Source organism: Nelumbo nucifera, chromosome 8 (assembly GCF_055504915.1).
Source record: "Nelumbo nucifera cultivar China Antique chromosome 8, China Antique-T2T, whole genome shotgun sequence".
NCBI classification, from domain to species: domain Eukaryota; kingdom Viridiplantae; phylum Streptophyta; class Magnoliopsida; order Proteales; family Nelumbonaceae; genus Nelumbo; species Nelumbo nucifera.
The window spans coordinates 21,856,510-21,878,382 of record NC_142656.1 but is presented as its reverse complement, the minus strand read 5'-3'; the positions used below and the strand labels follow the sequence as shown (position 1 = coordinate 21,878,382).

The 21,873-nt window shown below is 36.9% G+C and overlaps 2 protein-coding genes across 4 annotated transcripts; both read right to left on the bottom strand.

The window, feature by feature from the left end:
- Nucleotides 1-611: 611 nt before the first annotated feature.
- Nucleotides 612-5,514, bottom strand: LOC104610749 (uncharacterized). 3 transcript variants are annotated; one of them, XM_010277522.3, is made up of 7 exons: nt 5,110-5,514; nt 4,722-4,763; nt 2,509-2,591; nt 2,302-2,403; nt 1,965-2,179; nt 1,148-1,242; nt 612-1,073 (listed from the first exon to the last, which is right to left on the bottom strand). In XM_010277522.3, the coding sequence occupies exons 1-7, from the start codon at nt 5,249-5,251 to the stop codon at nt 820-822; spliced, it is 933 nt and encodes a 310-aa protein (XP_010275824.1). In that variant the 5' UTR covers nt 5,252-5,514; the 3' UTR covers nt 612-819. The 3 variants fall into 3 exon arrangements, with proteins under 3 accessions (XP_010275824.1, XP_010275825.1, XP_010275826.1); XM_010277523.3 differs by lacking the exon at nt 4,722-4,763 and having other exon boundaries at nt 5,110-5,501; XM_010277524.3 differs by lacking the exon at nt 5,110-5,514 and having other exon boundaries at nt 4,641-4,763.
- A 5,757-nt stretch (nt 5,515-11,271) lies between these two features.
- On the bottom strand, nt 11,272-20,735 carry LOC104610748 (leucine aminopeptidase 1-like). The gene is made up of 10 exons (XM_010277521.3): nt 20,290-20,735; nt 19,687-20,107; nt 19,404-19,598; nt 18,632-18,857; nt 18,051-18,177; nt 17,848-17,943; nt 16,869-16,946; nt 13,330-13,390; nt 12,917-13,104; nt 11,272-11,616 (listed from the first exon to the last, which is right to left on the bottom strand). The coding sequence occupies exons 1-10, from the start codon at nt 20,491-20,493 to the stop codon at nt 11,488-11,490; spliced, it is 1,725 nt and encodes a 574-aa protein (XP_010275823.1). The 5' UTR covers nt 20,494-20,735; the 3' UTR covers nt 11,272-11,487.
- Nucleotides 20,736-21,873: the final 1,138 nt, after the last annotated feature.

Here is a 21,873-nt window from a genome sequence, read left to right as displayed (position 1 = left end):
GAGAATTCAACGGAGTGATGGAAGCTCTCAAAGGCAGCAGGGAGAAAGGATTTTAAAATGTGATATTTTTTCCAAATGCAAAAGATAAAACTAAGAGAGAAGGTTCTTAATCTCAACTGGTTGGATCAGTTATAGACCATAGTATGCAATCTGTCCAAAAAACATAGAATGCACTCTTTTGTTAATATTTTGGAAATGAAGTTGGTATGGTGCTATGTCAAGAACACATAAAAACGATTCCTTGTCATCACTTTGTCAAGGACCTATAGGTTTCAAAATATCTATTTTATTTTCTACATAGGCGGTAGGCAGCTTTTTCAATCTAAAATGACTGTGATTTGTTTTAGGCTGTAATACCTGAGCTATATTTTCAACGCCTTTAGTCTTTTCCAACAAAAACATTTTTCTAATTAATCTTCATAGTCAATAATTTACAGGCTGTTCACCAATATGTATGGTTTTATTTTTTAAATCAAAACAACTACCACATCACAAAATTATATTATTTTTCTATGTAGCAACTGGTTTTGTTTTGTTTTTTGTTTTTTTTTTTTGATGAATAGCAACTGGTTTTGTTTTCAAAATCAAAACTATAAACATCAAAAAAAAAGTTACAAGGAATGGAATATTAAGTTTTCCTTGTAAAAGCGATGGAAATAACAGTTCAAATACTTCAGTCTGAAAAAATTTACATAGAGAAACAAACAGCTATAACACAATATCAAGAAATAACTTAGTGAAACAGTGAACCACAACCACAAAAAGAGGGGAAATGATGAAAAAATAGAAAATGAAATAAAAATCAACATAGACCACACTCTAACTTCCATCTTGAACAGGTGCTTCAAGTAGCCTGACAGTACGAGGAAGCATAAACTCGGCAAATATTGGATAATGAGATGAAGGATAAAAACCATCAATGTTGTCATTCACTACCTCACAAGAAACAGGAACCAGAGATCGGCCTCTATATAGTACCCAATCAATATGTAGATCTTGAGTTTGCCGATCCCAGCAAAGGCAAAGTGCTCTGAATATCAGCTTGAGGAATTCAAGAGTTCCCTGTTTATCTCCTGCAAAAGAGATGAAATCTGAGTATGCTGTACTTTCATTGTCATTTGCACTATTGGAAGTAAAATAAAAATACCTTTGAATCCATGGTAAGTGCGTATGAGTGAAAAATTTTTCCTCACACGTGCATTAGGCCATGCATCTCTCATGTCACCTACAACGCCATGCTCTCTGCAGGGAAAATAGCCAGCAGCAATCATTAGTTGCCAACTTAAATGACATTGAAGTCCAGATATTTGTAATTGCATTAGAGTGAAAAGGCAAGAATTCTGAAACTGGATATGGAACATACCATTTGGAAAATGGGAACCTCCCCACTGAAAACACAAAAGTTGTCCTTATTTATAGTAACAAAAATTAATATAGGAGTACTTTCATCCTTCTAAATAAGGACTATTTTACAGAATAAAACCTACCTATAGAAATCCTAACATTTTAGGGGCTAAACTCCCACCTAAGCTAGTTACCCTCTTTAACTTCACCCCCCCCCCCCCAAAACACTTGAACCATTTTGAAAAAAAATCTCCTATTTTTTTGGTTCTTTAAAGATATCTAACTACTGGTAATAGTGGTTAACTGTTCAAGGTTACATAGTTTCTTTTTCTGTTTGAATCATTCAATGCATGAATATTTAAAGAACATAAAAGGAAGAATAGAAAAACAAAAAAAAAAAAAACAGAAAGGAAACTTGATCAAAGGACAGACAACTTGTCCCAAATTGTTTTGCAACCAGTTGATGGTCCAAATAATCCAACTGTCTGGTCTCAACCAGTTATTGTAACACTGGAAAATAGTATAATTAGAATGAAATAACATATGAATGGGAAAATATATAAAATACAAATAATGTAGCTCTAAAATATAAAATCAACAAAATCTCCAGAAATAGATACCTTGATCTTCCAAGCAGAAAGCGTCCTGTGGTCGATTCCTTCTGAGTGTTGAATCCTCCACAAAATATAACTGGCAAGCTAGGAGGCAAGGATGCTATATGCTGCCACGTGAGCAAAGCACTCCTTCTACGGGCACGAGGGCTAAATTCATCCATGTTTGTATTTACTATCTGGAATGAAAAACCAGGTGGCTCTACTCCTTTGAGTTGAAATGTGTGGAAATCATGTCAATCAAACAAGCCTATAATGTTGTTCAAAGTAACAAATCTGGATAGAAATTCAACAAAGGAAAGAAAAAAAGAGACAAATGTAGGGGTCTAAAAGAAAAAAAGGATATTGCCCAAGATGCAATGGATGGAACTACAGACCCCCATGATGTGCTTCCTGGAACGGAAGGTGACTCTGACAACCAAAAGGTTCCACCTTCTAGCAGCTCAACCTTCATTAAATAAGACAATCTTAGGAATAAGTAATATTTATAAAATTCCCTTCACAATAGATATTACAATTATCTAGCACAGATTCCAGTGAAAGGATTTGATACCTTCTCCTTGTCATAAAAGATAGTGCAATGCTCATCTGAAGTGTCATGGGATCCTTTTCTTGAAATCCCAAATTGGCCATAACCTAAATGACAAAAGGAAAATAATCGTTTTTTAGCACAGATGAAAAGGTGGTTTTTTAACTGCTGCTAAAGCTTCTGAAGCAGAAAGGATGTGATATTTGCCCATGCAAAAAGTAGGTTGATTATTACATTGGTTGTTGGGAAAACTTAAAAAAAAAAAGAAAAAGAAAACTTCATATGAAATGACTAATAAGTGATAACCAAAATAAACTTCCATGGACACGCCGCATTTAGTTCTCTAAGCTGTGTATTCAATTCTGAAGTCTCAGCAGTATATCCAAACTATTCCAAGTTTAGAATGAAATATCAGACCATGTCCAAAAGTATGAGCTGATAAAGAAAATTTCTGCAACATGCCATTTTAGCTAACGAAAATGTCCAAAGTTAGAATATAGGAAAATACTTTAAAAACAAGAAAAAACTGGAATAGAATGGTTTAAGTTCTAACTAAAAACTGCAAAGAAATAAATGATACAGATGGAGATAATCATCTAAATAAAAATGTGTAAGGAGTCTATCAACATTACTACAATGACAGCAGCTTCTTAATACAAAGCATGTCTTCTCCTAAAATCAAAAGGCTAAGTACATGTAAGTTTTTTCTTCAATGTTCTAGTATAAATCTTTTCCGCTCCATTATATCTTTAACAGTGTAATACTCACAAAAGTTAACAATCTATGATATCCAGGTACCTATATAAGGTTGCTGTATTATGTCAGATACTCAGATACTTTCAATTTTTAGTGTAAATTCTGCATCTAAAACCTTGTCTATCTGTGTCCTCCCCATATCACAGGTAACAACTATTACCCACTTGATGATTAATCCTATTGTATCAATAAGTAGGTCATTGGGCAACCCTGGGCCCGTGAAAAGTGGCAGCTTTGTCTCAGATGAGGAAGGAATTGTTATCTAGGCTTACAGCAATCTTATAGGAAGTACCAATTTCCATGAAGGTGGAAAAGAAGAATGGCTGTTCTTGTTGGAAGATAATGCCTTCTTTTCTGAAGGTAAGGGCCATTATGAACTTGAAACCCACTCACAAAATGTGTCCTGTACTGGGCAGTCTTGCAGTGGAATGGAAATATAAACATGGATACGAGAACTAAATGAATACAAGGAAAGGAGTGAAATTGACAATCACTATAAGGAAGTGGGAAAGGAAAAGAAAATACCTTGGCAAAGCTTTCTAAAAGAAGGGAAACATATCTAACTATTCCAAAACTACAAGCATATGGCAAACTAAAAGTTCTATGTTGAATACCTTAACTTTGAAATCCCAAATAGTCACAAGACAATGTAAATACTGTAGCTTGAGCCACCAACTAATTTAAATTTTATATAATTAGATCTAAATTAGAAAATAAAAAACATTGAATTAATTGACACTCCTTTTGATAGATTAAATGATTGATTGTACATTTAGATCCGAAAGGAACTGAAAACTTGATTAGTTGTTTGCTACCTCATCTTTAATTCCCTTTTGTAAAAATATAAATTCTTCCTCTCGTCATGATAATAGGGTTTGGTACCATAAAAACAATGGAATTAATCTATCATGCACAACCTGCCTAATTAACCAAGACTTCCCAGATAACATGGTGTGTCAGATTGGATTGGGGTAGACCCAAATTAGATCCGATTAAAAATGAATCTGATTTTTGAAATCCAAATCCAATGATATAGAATCAAATTTCAAATTCAGACTCAGATAATTTGAAGTAATGGTCTTATCAAATAAGTACCATAAACCCAAAGACTTGGTCTTAGCTAACACGTAGCCTTTGTTCCACTTCGCACTTAAGCACCCAATTTTTTTTATTGCAAGGAACAGTTTAAAGAAGTCGAAGATGATGTCATGCTTCTTAAGCTAAGCTGAAAATGAGTATAAAAGATAAACAGATTTTTGTCGGTTCTGCATAAGAAGGTCAGAAATTGAAGACGAAGTATGCACAAATTCAGATTTCCCTTTTTCTGTTCCTAAACAAGCTCGTTTAAATTCAGAAAGAGATAAAATAAACTAAGTCCAACCAAAGCCACAGAAATATACCAATTTGCATATTATGGAGCTCATATGCACAGACTGTTTTTATAACTGTACTCAGCATACCAGATCAATCTGGCATATTACCTGGCAAACCTTGCTGAAGAAAATCTAACTGCGACCTTACACCTACAGCAGGAATCCATCACTAAAATCTCAGATACAGGATCCCATATTAAACAGTTAAAACAAAAGCAAGCAATCATCAGAAAACAAAAACAAAAACAAAAGTAAGCAACAAAATGTCAAAACGGAAAAACCATGGTTAACCTCCCTTAAAGGAAAAAAGCGTGAAATGCAGCAAGAACCCATGTCAGGAAGCATCATTTATACAAAACCCAAGTCAATCATTTCAGAAGAGAAAACTCAACTAGTGGCAAAAGGAAGCAAAACCCATCTCGAAAAACAGACCAAATTAAAACCCAGATCGACCACTTCAGCAAAAAAGAAAAAAAGAACCAAGTACGAGGAAAACCTTGCTGAGTGCAGAGGATCATCGGAGAATAGCTGGTAATGACGCTTATGCACAAATCTCTCCTTTTCTCCCATGAGTTTGGACCATCTTCTGGCTGATCTTCGTGGAGATTGAAGGTCATTACAGTGAGAGAAACGCTCATTTTTCTTCGAATCTAAGTTTACTTCTACATGATCAACGATCAATCCAGAAACTTCTTTGAGAATACGAAGAACAAAGTGACATTTTCTTCTTTCTTTTCTTCTCACTGTGATCAGTGATCGGATCCCAAGTGATACACTCTATTGGGTTATAATCTTCTAGACCTGGAGCTGAGTAAATCTCGTCCTGGTCAAGCCAACGAGAAAGAAACTGAGACGAATCAATCCTTTGTCTGAAACCAGAGGCCTGTGAAGAGTGAACCCAACTACCCAAGAACCCTGTTCTGTAATCCCTCTCGGTTTAAAGCTCGCACGTGAGAAGCCACAAAATCAAAATGACACATAGACCAGGCATTTGATTGATGTAGGGGAGTAGGGCTGTCAATGGATCGGGTCGGACTGAAAGAATCAAACCTGACCGGTCCTACTATATCTTATCATGTTACAAAAATACCCTTAATCCAATTATCGTGGTATACTTGTAATACATACCATGGTTTTGAAACCGGACCGGACCGGAAAAACCGGGAACTAGTCAGGTGATCAGTTCCATTTTATCTTATAATCGTTATTTTACCAAAAACCATTGATTTAGTCGGTAAATTGTTGATCCAAGTGGTTGAATCGTTCAAACCATTCAATGATTTGACCATTTTTATTTTTTTATTTTTTATTAGAATAAACCATCTATTCAATTCAAACAGTTGGACCATTTAACCTGAGAACCGGACTCTGACCAATTCGTTGTCCGGTTCAATTTTAAAAACCTTGATACATACTATCATATCATCGTATAAAATGTATCAACTTGAAAAAATGAGTAGGTCAACTGTCAAATTATAGGTCCTCATTAATAATTTAGGTCTGTTAGAAGGTCTGCTTTGAGATTCATCATCATCTAAGCTTGCGTTTGGAAGTGCTGAATTATAAGTGTTTGTTGAGACAAGTACTTAAAAGATTCAAAAAGCATCCAATTAAGCTGAAATGGGCGTCAAAAAATGTTTAATAAGCGCTTTTTTTACCAAAAAGCATCATTCAAAGCCAAAAAAATATGGCCTTTCTATAAATGCTTTTTCAATAAGCATTTATTGCATTTCTAGCCTATCTTGCGCCACCACCTAACAATCAAAATACATACTACCCCAGATAGAAACACTTTTTCAGCAAGCATTAAATCACTAATAAGTTCTTATTGGGATAAGCACTTATTTAAACAATAAACAATCTCAAACACTGCCCAAATCATTTTGCAATTATATATATGGAGTGAAGGATCACGTTTTGCAATATCATTCCGTTTAATGTTATATCCAGTGTTAGTGTTAAATTATGAGTGATTCACCCATTTTCTTATTATTTCGGTCAATGTCATTTTTGTCTGCTTTTAGCCTTTTTTTTACTTCCTTCAACTTATTTCCTCTCAGAGACACTAAAGATAATGTTCATATTCATCATCTTAGGCTTCATTTGACATTCCTTATTTTAAGGATTTATCTCCTTTTTATAGTTAAAATTTCTCTATAAACATTAAGTATTTAATTGTAAAAGGAGATAAATTCTTAAAATGTTAAATGCAGCTTCGAATTAGGTGACTTCCAATTAATGGTTTCAGAAATTCATTTATTGGCTTGGGACCGGATCTATCCTATCCTGGACCAGACCCAGCTCATTAACAGCACTAGATTGTGGTTGGAGTAGGAGAGGGTTGCAAAAATGGGTTGGTCAAGAAAAAAGACAAACAACACAGGTTGGCCTGATTACAAACTCAATTCTAATCAACAATGCCTAATCACTCTATGGGGGTGTTCTACAACATGAATGTTCTTTGCTTTTATTTGTTTTTGAAATTACCACATCACAAAGAAAAAACATGTTCTTGAATTTTATTTTTGTTTTGGTAAGCAAAAATAAGTTTAGATTAGTTTTAAAAAAATATGTACATTTTTGGAACCATCAAAATAATAGTTTTAAAAATAAAAATAAATTTTGTAGTGTAGAAATTATATGATTTGTGGAACATGATGTTAAATAACCAAATAAAAACATGTTTTGGAAACCAAAAATTCAAAAACATGTTTTTGATTTTAATCCTGAAAATAAAAAATGCATGCACAACCAAAAACATATTTGTACTTTTTTTTGACAAATAATCTATTTTTAAGCCAAATGGTTTTGATTTGTTTTTAAAACAAACAACGAGAAAAACAACTCACATTGTAGAATGGCTCCTACAATTATAGATTGGGCCTTTAAATCATTTCTCACTACTTCAATTTATGTCTATCTTGTTTGGCTTGTTTCTAACTCTTCTCAACCTTTCAACTTGTAACATGTTGTTTTTTTTTTTTACCTTTGTTTTTGTGTGTAGACCTGTTCATGGTCGGGTAGCCCAACCGCCCAACCCGCTCCCTGGTTGGGCTTGGACATGTAGTTAAGCCTGCGGCCTGACCTTGGGCCCAAAGCACCAAGCTCGATTATGTTTCAGGCCAGGCTTGGGGTTTGTCAAAAAGCCCAGCTCAGCCCAACTAGCTTATATTATATAAAATATAATATTTATTAATATATATACATGTTTTTATTTTTTCTCTTTCTAATTTCTAAACTCATAAATCCCAAAACCCTATTTGAGCCCAATGTTCCCCTTTCCTCTCTCACTCTGTTCATTGTTTTCCTAAGAAGCTCATCTCTCAGAGGTCAGAGCTCAACCTAGCAACGGCCAATGGATCAATATGCGTTCTTCTCTAGCAAGGTGGCAATCTCCGACGAATGGACCAGTGGTTCTCAATTCCCTATTCGGCTGTTTCTTCTCAATTGTTCCTTCTCTCTGTTCAGCGGCAGCAGCAAGCCTGACCAGGTCCTCTCTCTCTCTCTCTCTCTCTCTCTCTCTCTCTCTGTTCAGTGATAGTAAGTTGAGCTTTGGGTTTCAGGCTCAAGCCTAAGTTGTAGGTCCGATGGTTGGCCTACGCTCAGGCTTGGGCCTGAAAAAATCTGTTTATGAAGAATAAAAGCCCAGCCCGACCCATGAACAAGTTTAAAATAATGGCAAATAGTTGGAGCTATTCTAAGCCTTTACAGACATATGGACTTAATGGAGAAGATTAAAAAACAAAAGGAAAAAGCCCAAAATCCAAAATTCCTGCACCGACAAGACTAACTTATGAACAACAGAGTCAAATCATTTTCCTCTAAGATAAGCAATATTCCCCTAATTAGAATAAAACATTTTCCGCCTGCTTATTTGATGTTGTATTTTAAGAAGGCCGATACGTTTTAGTTTTCCTCCAATAATTATATAATCCATTTACTCTTACAGACACAAAATTTGAGCGTAAAACCTAAATCACTTTGCTAGCAAACCCATACCTAAAAATGAAAATGTTAGAAATCTCTTGCTTTCTAGGAAAACAAATTACCACAAAACATTGAACTATATTTTTTTCTCTAACCATGTCAGAAAGAAAAAACGGAATGAGCAATCTTGGCCATCCAAGAAGTAGTGAGTAGTGAAACTCTTGTGTTGGACTATGGGCCTATGGCCCTAAATCCCCCACCAATAGCCCTTTAGGCTATGTTCGGTTTGAAGGAAAAAGGTAGGGAAAGGAGGGGAAAGGTAGGGAAATTTATACAAGGTTTGTAAAGATTTCTCTACCTTTCCCCTCCTTTCCTTACTTTTTCCTTCAAAGGAAACATAGCTTTAGTGATTTGCCACTTTGCCTAATTATGTATCTACACTATGTGCCCATTTGGGAGGGCTGAAGCACACACACGGCTCTGGCTTTCTGAGGTGGGCCCCTCATAAACAGCTTATAAGCTATGTTTCGTGAAAAATCTGAAGAGTTCAAATTGACTGACAGTTATCCGCTTCAACTTTTCAACTCAGCCCTCCCAAATGAGCCCACCTCTGTAATGAGCAAGCACTAAAGCCCCAAATCTTCACATTTTCAATTAAACTATGGTTAAAAGAAATCCCTTTATCTTGTCATTAGGGGAACAAACAGGTCCGATCTAGAGCAAATCCAACCAAATTCATATCTACAAGGAAAAACACATATATGGTGGGATCCATGCCAGATCTAAATTTTGATAGGATCCTATAGCCAGATTCGAGTCATATGTGGAGATATGGAGCTGATAAGGCTCTTGTATAAACCCCCGCCATTTTATGAAATGGGTAACTCATGGACCCATTTTCTGCTGTCAAAGACAAAGCTTTTGTACCCTTTCCTTGGACAGCCATGGGATCATCGTCCTTGTATACATCAACAACCAGAAGGTCGCCCTGCGATCCAGACTCTTCTACGGTAACCCCTTCAGAAGGTATCGTGGATTTATGCCCACGAAACATGATCAAGATTTATGGCAACCTTCTGGCTCCAGTGGAATTCAATGTCCATCATCAGGTGAGAGCAATTAGGGTTTAAAGCATCAGTACTTATAAGTTAATAAAGATTAATACATATATACATGTATACATACATACATATCAGTTTTTAATGTTATATATAGATCATGGAAATTCAACTTTGCAGAACATTGGCCTACACTCAAGTTTACAGAGCCCTCCTCTTACTCTTTTTTAAACATATGCAAGCAGAAAGAGACACAGATACATGGACAAGAAATTAAGACCCAGACAGACGAGTTGCCAACTTGAAGTGGAATACCTAGTACCACAGTACACTTTCCATGTGAAAGAACAGAGAGCTACAATCTTGCCAGTTGCCACCACACTATAAAATACGTATGCTCAGTGCACAGTGCACTAAATTCTGAAAGTTCAGGTTGGCACCCGACAGGTACCCAACATGAACATTGAGAATATCTTCCATATTTGTCATGAAGAGATGGAGTTCAGATCTGTGCCCTATGGGGCTTGATGACAAGTATGAGAGATGATGAGACATCATTAAGAGATATTTCCAATACAAGACCAGGATGTGCTGTGGGGCATTATGGGACGCCCCGTGAGGTGCAGATGTAAACTGGGAGAGATATTTTCAATACACCATTGGGATGTGCTGTGGGGCATGTGGAGCGCATTCTGTGGGATGCCCATGTGAATTCACATTTTGAATGAGACTGAGCAAATTTATTTACTTCTTAATTTAAGAATCGCCCAAATGCTTCCTTCTAGTTCCATTTTTTACAAGTATGTTGTCCCTTGCTTTTAGTATCAAAACAAATTAAAGCGAGGAAAATAATTGCTAACAAAAATGACAAAAACAATAGCTGAATTAAAATGCTTCAATCTGAAAATGCTGACCTTTGTGAGAAATATATGCAAACTTTCGTGAGCGAATTGGTTATCTAACAAGTAGCTAGCAACCCCTTTGTACATCATGTGTTACATGCAAATCTACCATGATACAGCCAAATGAAACATCACAGAAAGGCATCTAGAGAGTGAAGAAAACTACTCTCATTAAAATAAATCATAAATAATAATATAATTTAAATATATTGTAAAGCAGTCTATTAATGGATTGTTTGAACGTCACAAGAAAAAACAATTGCTTCACTTTGGTTTTCAGGGTTGAGGAAGGATTCAGTCTTTAACAAAATTGTACTAACACTGTTCCGTTCCATGCATTTGGAATATCTTCATATTTGTATTAAAAAGGGTTGTGAGAACTGTGAGCATCAAATCCGATTTCCCAGGTTTCGTGTAACATTTGTTCACCCCGGCCGTCCAAATATTTGACAAACCGGGAAAGCTTTTTATTTGGTAGCCAAGTCTATAATGCAATGAAATGGAAGACCGTAATGAAATTCCATTCAAAGAAGCAGGCTTTAAATAGCTAATAAAAGAACTTTGCAACTTGTTTGCCAAGGCAAGATCTTCCAAATGATAGCCCAAATATTCAAATCCATAGCAATTTTAGAACCGGGAGGCTGCGTAAGACAACCCCCTGCAATGGAGTAGCCCAAATATATTTTGCTTCTTATTTTTGTTTACCCAAATGACCAATGCCCATCTATTTAATTCCTTTGTCTTCATTAATCTTATTTTCCCTCTAGCAAGTTTACCATAAATGCATTTTCATTACCACTGAAAATCATTAAAAGGCAGACTCTAACCACGATTTACTCTGAAAACAAAAAGAAAAAAAAAAAACGTTTCCCATTTTCCTTTTCCTCATCCATTACATTTTATTTGATAATGAACGAATTTTTCTACACCCAACTGGGATCTCTCTTGGAATTGTGCTTACACATGATTACTATGCCTCAGCATGAACTATGATGAATTTGCTTGAACCCACTCCACCAGGGTTGAGACACCAAATCCGGTAGCAGTGCGTTTCTTCTCATTCCAAACAGGACCCGCCATGTCTATGTGCATCCACTGAACTTTCTCATCAACGAACTGCAAAAAGGGAAACCATCCAATCTTAGAATCGTATTATGCATTCAGTTTTCTTTCTTTCTTTTTCCCTTTTTGCTAGATAAAAACTAATACATCCAGTTGCCCACTTGTTTTTTCTTATTGTTGCATTTGGTTCGTGGTTGGAATGGGAATCGAAATCCCCTATCAGAATCATAACGGCCTAATCCCCCCACCTCTTGGGTTTGGAAATCAGAATCTAATTCCAATTGATGCATTTTGGAGGGGGCCAACAGAGAGACGAAGAAAAACAACTGAAAATATAAAATAATAATAATAATAAACAATGCTAGAAAATGAGAATCAATGACCAGCGGTGATTGACCTCACTAGAGTGATCGGCTTTAGCTGTTGAGGGGCAAGAAAAGATGGAAGGAGGATTGGCATTAGGTTAAAGGGAAATAGGGTTTGGAGAGTCATGTTTTTAAGGCTAGAATGGGATTCTCAATCTCATGGGGGTTGGAATAACCATTCCCTCCCTCAAAGGAAGAAACGCCATGCCACAAAGAACGGAAATTGGATTACGATTCCATCCAACCAAACAGTATGGCCATTCCGACTCCGATTCTAGACCCCTATTCCCACAAACCAAACGGACCCTTCTTTTTGTGTGGTGGGGCGAGGGTATAGCCGTATAGGTCAGTAGCCCACCACGAGTTTGAATCTGCCAATAACAAACAAAACTAGGGACAGCCCTGTTTTGTGCAACCTGTACTTAACCCTTGAGAATTTTCAAAAAACAAGGTGCACGAATGCATGTAGTGCTTGTATGTTGAGGATAGGTGGCATCAACTTATACTGTGCCAAGCGTTGTTTGTACTAGCAGATCTGGATTCCCTTCATGGGAATATTGGCCTCTGCCAATGATCTCTGCTTGCCCAACCAAATTTCTTGGCTAAACTCAGAAGCCGGTCTGATGTCATGTCATCAACCTCACTTGCACCATCTCATGTGGTTGTATGGCAGACATGAAAATGGGTCAGTAGCCAGTTAGCTACCATTCCGATTATGAGAAACAACATGAAAACTTTCCCCTAACCATCCAATTAGAATGTGGTAGAATGATTAGGACTTAGGATCACTCAATCACACTAAACTTCCAAACTTTTTTGGCTGAGAGATCTCCAATGTGAACCTATCTATTGAACAAGGCCCAACTAGCTCATGAATTTCGTGGCATACATGTCCACTCAACTCAATGGAGTTTAGAGGAGCAAAAGTTCTTACCTAAGCATTTTCCTATACAAGTATATAGTATACCAGATCATAATCATGTAGGTACCTGTTTCAGGAATAGGGCTGCAGTGATAGCACCACCTTGACGACCTCCAGTGTTAACCATGTCAGCTACTCCTGATTTCATGGACTCCCAATAGCTATCCTCTAAAGGCATCCTCCAAAGTTTTTCCCCACTGATTTCTGAAGCTGCAAATACCTCCTTTGCTAGGTCATCACTCGGTGTGAAGACTCCTGCATCATAAATAAAGGTTTCCAATAGATAGATGGATAAAAACTTCTAATTAACCTCTTTAGAAAAATTTAGAAAATATTTTGAAGAGTAAGACGCAGGCCACCATATAAAATGGTCATGCACACTTTGACTGTGTTACATTAAAACATAGGGTAAAGTAAGACCAGAGGAAAATGAATTTCAAAGAATGGAATAGAAAAGTAAAAACATATGACCGAATATACCTGCAATGGAAGGCCCAAGTGCAACTATACACGCCCCAGTTAATGTTGCCAAATCAACTATCTGTATCAAAAAGTTTAAATAAAAATTACAAAAAGGAACACCTATGTAGAATTGAAAGGAATATCTAAATGAGACAATGGAAAAAAAATATAACTTTCAATGAATATATTTTACAAACCCGGAATCCAAAAGAATGTCAAGGACGATGGATCTTCTCAAATGAACAAAAGTTCAAAGACAAAATTGAATCCATGAATAATGTAAATTCCATGAAATCTTGAAACTCAAACTGCTAAGCTAAATAGAAGATTAGCTGGCAGACCATATATACAAACTCATAAGTGTTATTACCAATAGATGATGATAAAGGCCAATAAACAATTTCTGTGATAATTCCCTAGATAAATCCCCAAATTTCCCATTTCTTACATTGATTTTTAGTGGCTTGATGACAAACGTCACAAATGTTCAAGGACAATGCATTTCCACCTGAAGGAACCCATATGAATGACCTATCTGGGCTGGACCTTGGCCCACCAATATAGACAAGAACTACTCAACTGCAAACTCAGGATTCAAAAGAAATTAACTGTCAAAACCATTTCAGTAGACTTCTCTTTTTCTCTTTTCCTTTTTTCTTTTGAGAATACAAAAAGAATAAAAAAAAAAGTACTTTAAAAGAAACAAGCAAAACAAAAGCTCAGGCTGTTCCTAGACCTAGAGCCTGATGTACAAGTAGGGGTGGCAATTTTTCAACCCAACCCAACCACTAATTGATGGGTTGGGTTGTATCCATTTAATTCTGGGTCACTACAGGTTGGGTAACCCAATAAAGGGTGACTTGATGGTTTGGGTGGGTTGGGTCATGGGTACCCAACAGATAACTCATTACCTTTCATGATATTTTGACCCTCTCTGGTTCCAAACCCTGAATTGTTCTCACACTACACCTCTCTCTCCCTCTACAATTTTATCAGCAGATCCCTTGCATTTTCCCAATCAGCATATAATCCATCATGTCTGCCATTGGGATCTTCTCCATTACTCATTTTCAGGTATTGATCAGTGACTTTGAGCCATTTCAAACAAAGAAGAGATAAATTTACCACATCTTGCATGTGAGAAGGAGACAATGGATGCACCGCCACCATGGATCAAGAATTCAGTTACAGTACCTCTGTTTTCATCGAAGAATTGGAGTTATAGGATCGATGAGCTAAAAAGCTTGAATAATTTCGAGACTTGGATAACAACACCACAAATCAAGACCTCAGCTGTCATAAGAACTAGAGGGGGTAAAAGACCCAATGAGCTCAGATAATTCTGTGGCTCATTGTCGGTGATCGGTGGGAACTCTCGGACTTCACGATTGTGGACAGGCATAAGTTATCCCTTGTTTCTTCTCAAAAATTGAGCCCGGAAAGTGTTTCATGAATATCCCCAAAGGTAGAATTAATAACTAATTCTATACATCGTGTGCTAGCTTTCATTATTTCTCTATTTCTTGCTACCTACGATTTACTTTTCTGTTTTTTTTGCAACTTTATTATTTATTTTCATTTTGTGTTTTTTATAATTCCTGTTATATTTTCCCACAACTTCTATTATCTTTTTTGTTTTTTTTTTAATATTTTCTTATGTCTTTTGTAATTTTGTTAGCTTGTTTTTTCATTTTTTGTGTTTTCTATAATATTTGTTTTATTTTTCTTGTAATTTCTTTTTTTTTGTTTGCATCTTTCTATGTTTTATTTAAAAATTGATGGGTTGGGTGGGGTTGGGTGGGGTCAAGGCAGGTTTGGGTTCAACCTAACCCATTTATTTTCTCTAAATGGGTTGATGATGGATTATATGCTGATTGTCACCCATCCAAACACCCGCCCAATTGTCACCCCTACATACAAGGCAAGGGCATGACTGAATATGACTGAATGAAGTGTGATGCACTTAAAAAAATAAAAGAAAAACTTAATATATATGAATATCCAAATCTAAGTTCTGAAAGAAACAAAAAAATAAAATATTACAGAAAGTTTATTAATTCGATTTTAGAGTACTGTGCTATTAACACAAAATGCCTTGTACATTTAAGTCTTTCATAGGTTTTAGACTCTAAACATCATACTTACAAGTTACAACTTGTGACATATTTAAGTTGCCCATTCAATACCAAATTTAAGGTTAATTCATCGAAAGATGACAAAAATCGAGGCAAGACACTCCTTTCAGGTGAGTCGTACACCAGAAAATGAGCCTCACCTATGAGCCCAGGCACACCAGAGGTGCAACTTTTGGTAACATCGAAGAAGACAATGAAAGTATATTCTATAAATGAGGTTTTTATACACTTTATTCATTAAATAGTAAAAAGAGTAACAGTCAACAACAAACTCTTCAAAAAGGTTCCCTATCATTTTTTAATATCTCAAATACATAAGTGCATGTATCATAATGCATTTGTCTAGGTTATGTGTGTACACACATCATAGTTTTAAAAGCACTGAGGTGCATGCCCCGAGGCAAGCTGAAGCCAAAATGCCTGGCCTCAAGCGCCTTGCCCATCTGCTAAGAGGCTACTGCTTCTATTATTGAGAGGCTGATGCCTCATACAAAAAGCATTAAAACCGAAAAAAAAAAGAAAATAGATTATAAATTAGTTATAATACTTATTAAAATTTAAGAAAATTGATTATTTAGTTGTTTATAAATAAAATAAAACAATTTACACTAAAAATTTCCCATAGTACTTATTTTAACCCAAAAATGTCATTTATTTTTCTCTTTCTAAATGTACATGTTAGAATAGGGTTTCTTTTCCCCAAATCTAATTACAATGAACAAGAATATCCCTAAACAAGTTTTGCTTTGGGTCAGGGGCAAACCCCAACATCTTTTTTTTTGGGATCAATCTGCCCCCAACACCTTTGTTGTGTAAGGGGCTCTCTTTGCTTCGGCTCACCCACCTACACTCTGGCAGACCCCTCACCCCCATCCCCCTTTTGCTAGCTTTAGTTCTTCATCATTTATAAATTAGATTATATTGGAAAAGTCTAAAATATATAAATTATCTAAAGCCATTTTTATTTGGGTAAAAAGGTTATAAATATAAAATTAAATTAAAAGAAAAGTATCACATTATAAAGAACATAATTTAATACATAAAAATAAAAATTAAAAATAAATTATATTTATACTTTGAGGCTTTGGTCTCAAACCACCTTGAGGCTTAGGCCTCGCCTCCACTTTTAGCCTTTTAAAAGCTTGACAGACATACATATGTGCTAACATCATTGAAGATTCATAATTATCAAAAAAAAAAAAAAAAACATCATTGAAGATTCATTTGCAATGAAGTCCTCAACCCAAAACAAAAGCCAAAAGACATGAGTTTCATTCCAAATCATCTTCATCTTCCTTACCTGATGTATGAATCATGTTCTATCATTATGCCCTATATCTTTCTCTTAAAGAACAATTTGAACTTTTTTCACCATTAAAGTCAGTTAATATCATAATTCATGATATTGTATTTGAACCATACCTTCCCTACACCTTGGTTGCAAGCATATACCAAGGCATCTGCAAGAGTAAGTCTGCCTTCTGCATCAGTGTTGTTAACCTGCATTAGATAATGAATCCCACAAGCCACACTTAAACCTCACATATCACTTAAAGAATTTTTCAGCATAAGCATAAAAAGTAAGCAGGACCTTTGAAGGGACACCAGATTGTTCTATGACACTATGCAACATGTTCTCCTCAAAATAAATAAACAACCAGCAGTAGTAACATTCAAGAACAAAGTGGAAGATACTGGTTAAGGTACAAAGCACTTTTCACCAAAGTCTTAAGTTGGTTAAGGTACAAAGCAGTTTTTAATCATTAGTGGACTAGCAGCTAGATGGCAACAGTTGCATCGACAAAATATGTACAAATACAATTGTCTTCAAAGTATGACCATCAAAAAAAACAAAAAAAAAGACTGATCTAAGGTCTCTTTGCAGGTTGATGAACCATAGGATGAATGAAAACCAGAAGTATTAAAAGATGGAACAAAAAAATCCAAACTGAGTGCTCAGATGTGCATTTCCAATTTTCAACTAGACTGATATCAAAGGGGAACCATGCCAATACAAGGTTGGGCATGAGTGTCAAGTGGATCCAGTTTAATGTTTGAAGCAACGCCACATGGCACAAGAGATGAAAAATAGAAACAAATCAAGTTTTGAAAGATCAGAACCCTTTTCCCATGAAGAAAAATTCAGATGGCAAAGATAAATGTTACCCCTTGTTGTATGACAGAGAATATGATAGTTAAGTATGAAGTAAAATAGAAACCATGGTCATTTACCCTTATATATAATACGGTGGATATGTCATGTGTTGAGACCCCTCCCACAGGCAGGTGAAGGGTTTATTTCGTTTCTTCCTTTTTTTTTTGGTGGGGGGCAGGGCAGGGGTGTTAAAGAAAGCAACCTAGAAATTAAACAAGAAGATAATGTTAAAAGAAAAAGTATTACCTCAATAGTCTTGCCATTTGAAGCTGTGACAATGTCCCCAGGTCTCATGCCTGTACCACTAATCATGTTCTCACAAGCTGCAACAATGAAATGGACCTGAAGATAAAGGACCATTAGCCATGTACAAGATCATGCTCAACCAATTTTAATTGCTTTAGGGGAGGGGGAATTGTGGAACCCAACAAAAAAAAAAAACAACCTACCTCTACTCCTGGAGGTTTGATTTGGCCAATGGCTTTTGCTGCACCTAGCACTGCTGCTGAACCTCCCATATCAAACTTCATGAGCTCAATAGAACAACCTGGTCCAGTCTTGATGTTGTAGCCACCACTGTTAACATAGAAGAGGAAAAACATTCAAGTCAGTGTAATAGACGCAAAAGCTAAAAAGAAGCAAGGATATTCCCTCCATTGCCTTCTTGTTGCAACAATAGAGACAGAAATAGGTGTTATTTGTGTGATGAGTCTGACACAGACAGCCTTTTCACACAAAAATGTGTGCAGGAGGACCTATGAAACATGTATTAATTGAAACTTCTACGTAAGGATATAAGTAAGCCAATCCCAACATAAAGAGATGGATCATTAAATGCATCACATAAAAAATGTCTAAATTAGATGGTTGCATGTGGCAAATCAGTTAAATTTTCTTAAGACCTTGTTGTGTGCCACATAGATATAAACATGAGCATGGCTCCCCTCATGAAATCCCACTTTAAAGCAGTTATTCCTCAATTACCTCTCTGCTTTAAAGTAAGAACAGAATAGCGAAAGGAAGTAATTACCTGTCAAATGTTAAACCCTTTCCGACTAATGCCAACTTGGCTTTGACTGCACCACCTGGAGGTTTATAACATAAATGAATGAAATGTGGAGGATTTGCAGAAGCAGCAGCAACACCCAGATAGGAACCCATTTTCAGTTTTTTGCATTGTTCCACATCCAATATTGTTGCAGTAAGAACATCATTGTACATGGAAGCAATTTTGGAAGCTTCTTCCGCCAATACCCCTGATATGACAGACAAACAGTGACGAACCACACTCAGTAATCTTTATCAGTTTCTTCCAGAGGCCAACAAATACAAGGCCAAATAAGCACAAGAAAGAAGTTCGACTGCCAATTAGGTCTCCCAAATGGATGATATAGCCATATAGACAGTAAGTGAAGGGAGACAGTATTATCTATGAAGCAGATAGTATATTTGGTGGGATGCTACTGGTCCTTCGTGTCAACATAAAATATAAAAAGACGATCGCTTGAAGGGCATTATGCTTTTCTACAACTTTTAGTATGATTGTCCCGCTAAGCCGAAGACAAGTTCATTTATTGATTCCAGATTCTCCATTACATTGTCACATATCCGATGGACTAAAAAGCCAAAGACCACGCTTTTTCCAAGAACAAATCATGAAGTATTGTTCCTAGATGGAAAATAACTATTTCAAGAACAAATTACCAAATATGCATAGAACACCAACATAGAAAAATAAAAAAAATAAGTCCAGGTATAGTTAGAAATGCAGATTCAGAAAGATGAGAAGAACTCTTACGAACCAGGTGTAAGCACATTGGCGGGTGAATTTACAAGCTCTTTCCCAAGTATCACCCCTGAACAAACATCACCTACATACTTGAGCTTATTTTGTAGTTCAGGTCCAGTCCCAAGACCAAGGATATCAACCGACTTAAGCAACGATTTCTTTGACTCTGACTTAAACCTATTGTCTTCATAAACCCCCAGCACAGTTCCTGTGACAACAAGTCCCAACAAATTCATCATAATATAACAAGAATGTCAATCTCAATCTAAGAAGGCATCAATTCATCGTACACATACCCGATGCTATTGCTGAAACGGTGTTAAGCTTTGAATTTCCAGAAATCCCCTCAGAAGAAGCAAGCGCAATAGCAACATCATTTGCTTGGGCAGCCTTAGCGGCTGCTCCAACAGCTTCACCAAGGCTCCGGTAAGTAGTCGTGCCCGACGATGGTAAGCACTGCCCAAGCCCAATCAGACCGATCCTTTTCGAGCCCAAACCCGGAAGCCTGAGAACCGTTGACTGTCCAGATTTCCCTGTGAAGTCCTCCTCCGAGGACGCTTCGGCCAATAGGCCACCCAAATGGGCATCTAGCTTTCTCAAGATCGGATTTTTGAACTTAGAATTGTCATCCTTGGCCATGTCTTTCTCTGTAACACCCACTGCAAGGATGTCTCCTTTCCATTCCACCAAATCGATTTCTTTCGCAGAGAAGGCAATCTGTCAAAATTTTTCACAAACAGGTAACATGCATGCCAAACTCTAAACCAATCAACACTACAAACGCCAACAAACAAGTAATTTGACAAACCCATCTGGATATTTCAATCTTTAAGCAACAATAATCATGTAAAAAGAGAGATTGAGATTGCAAAAGTTTCAAGGAAGGGAAAAGTAGAGACCTTGGGGACCTCAACATTAGCGGGTTGAGTAAGACCAAGAGTGGCCCGAATGGCCGACGTATGAGCCATGCGGAGACGGCGAGGAGAAGAGAGAGGGGTAGGGAGAGAGAGGCGCAGAGCAGGAGACGGGCGTAGTTTGGTGAGGATTAGAGAAGTGGAGGAACCAACAAGGGAAGAGACTAGCGAAACAACATTTACAGCCATAGTCCGAGGAAAGTTTCCTTCCTTTATGGATCAAGAAGAATCAGGTGCGCTCGAATGTCGGACATTGACATCATACGCACGCTGCATGCATCTGTCAAGTGGATGTGGTGGTGCTGATACGTCGCTCTTCCTTATCGAAGCTCTGATTTTGGAATTGTTATTATAGAAGGTGTTCCAAGCAGGTAGAATGGTGATGTTAGGACGGGACACTTTTGACCATTGGATTGGATTCGAACATCCTCCGATTTCAGTGACAATTACCAGATTTCACAGTGTCTAATATCTGATTCTGACGATGGCACATTACCACGAAGGACACATAATCTATCGAGTGAACACGTATCCGAAGTCGACTTTCCTGGATTTGGATGTGATAGCTTTTGCATCCGCTTAATAATCGGATCTAAGGCGAATCCATACCCACCTTATCCTAATTAAAATCCGAGTCGAATAAAACTATTATTATTATGGATCTTTTGCATAAAGTATAAAGTTTAGGAACATTTTAATACAAACCTCCCTTCCGTTACTTACGAGACGAAAAACATTTGACTGATGCATTATTTTTTCAAAATATTCGCCAAGTAAAAATGTGAACGGAGAAGTACGGATACACGATGCAGAATTCTGAATTCCCAGCTCCCCTACAACTAAGCCCTCTCTCCCTATAAATCACATCCTGTCCGTGAATTTAGCATCAATTCACGGTCAGATGCATTTCCCCTTGTACTTTAGGCCTAGAGGGCTGATTGGTACTTCTCCCAAATGTGAAATACCTGGTTGACTTGAAAATGTTAAATCTAAAGGACAAATGTACCCTTCACTGTTGATTAAATTTTCAAAACATGGTGAATATATTTTTTCGTTTCTTGGTAGAAGTAGGTTTCTCATTGCCCCCCTGTTTTAAGCAACCGAACCAGTGCACCATTGCTCTTTCTTTTTTTTCTCTTCCTCCACTTTTTTACCCCCCTCTCATTTCTTCTTTCTCCTACTCCAACGGTGATGCAACCAGTATATTAGCTTACATCTTCAGAGAGACCTTATGTTGGTTGAGACTTGAGAGTGGAAAAAGGAATTAGAGAAGTAAAATCTTGAATTGTTTTAAATGGCAATGGGTCGTTGGGACTTAACCACTCTCTGAACTGGGCGGTGAGCCGGTGAGGTGGGGAAAGAGAAGGACTGCATGCCTCTAGAAGAGCCCCAGAACTGTAGCAGTTGAAGGCCCTTTGAACTATCACCTAGGTTCTTCTCATGGCTATGCTTAGCCTTCCATAAAGAATCAGAACAAACCAACTGGATCCAACAAAGTTGAGTACCTGGAACAAGATCGAGCAGAGCTAGCTTATGAGAAAGTTGGATGAGCTGAGCTGAAAGATCAAC

What these genes read in the sequence shown, in the direction of transcription:
- LOC104610749 (XM_010277522.3), bottom strand. Translation starts at nt 5,251, where the DNA reads ATGAGCGTTTCTCTCACTGTAATGACCTTCAATCTCCACGAAGATCAG. An exon ending in TCTTCAGCAAGGTTTGCCAG is followed by an intron (nt 2,592 to 4,721) that starts GTAATATGCCAG and finishes TTTGTCATTTAG; the next exon opens with GTTATGGCCAATTTGGGATT. An exon ending in CACTTACCATGGATTCAAAG is followed by an intron (nt 1,074 to 1,147) that starts GTATTTTTATTT and finishes TCTCTTTTGCAG; the next exon opens with GAGATAAACAGGGAACTCTT.
- LOC104610748 (XM_010277521.3), bottom strand. Translation starts at nt 20,493, where the DNA reads ATGGCTGTAAATGTTGTTTCGCTAGTCTCTTCCCTTGTTGGTTCCTCC. An exon ending in AAGGGTTTAACATTTGACAG is followed by an intron (nt 18,178 to 18,631) that starts GTAATTACTTCC and finishes CTATGTTAACAG; the next exon opens with TGGTGGCTACAACATCAAGA. An exon ending in CAAATGGCAAGACTATTGAG is followed by an intron (nt 16,947 to 17,847) that starts GTAATACTTTTT and finishes TATCTAATGCAG; the next exon opens with GTTAACAACACTGATGCAGA.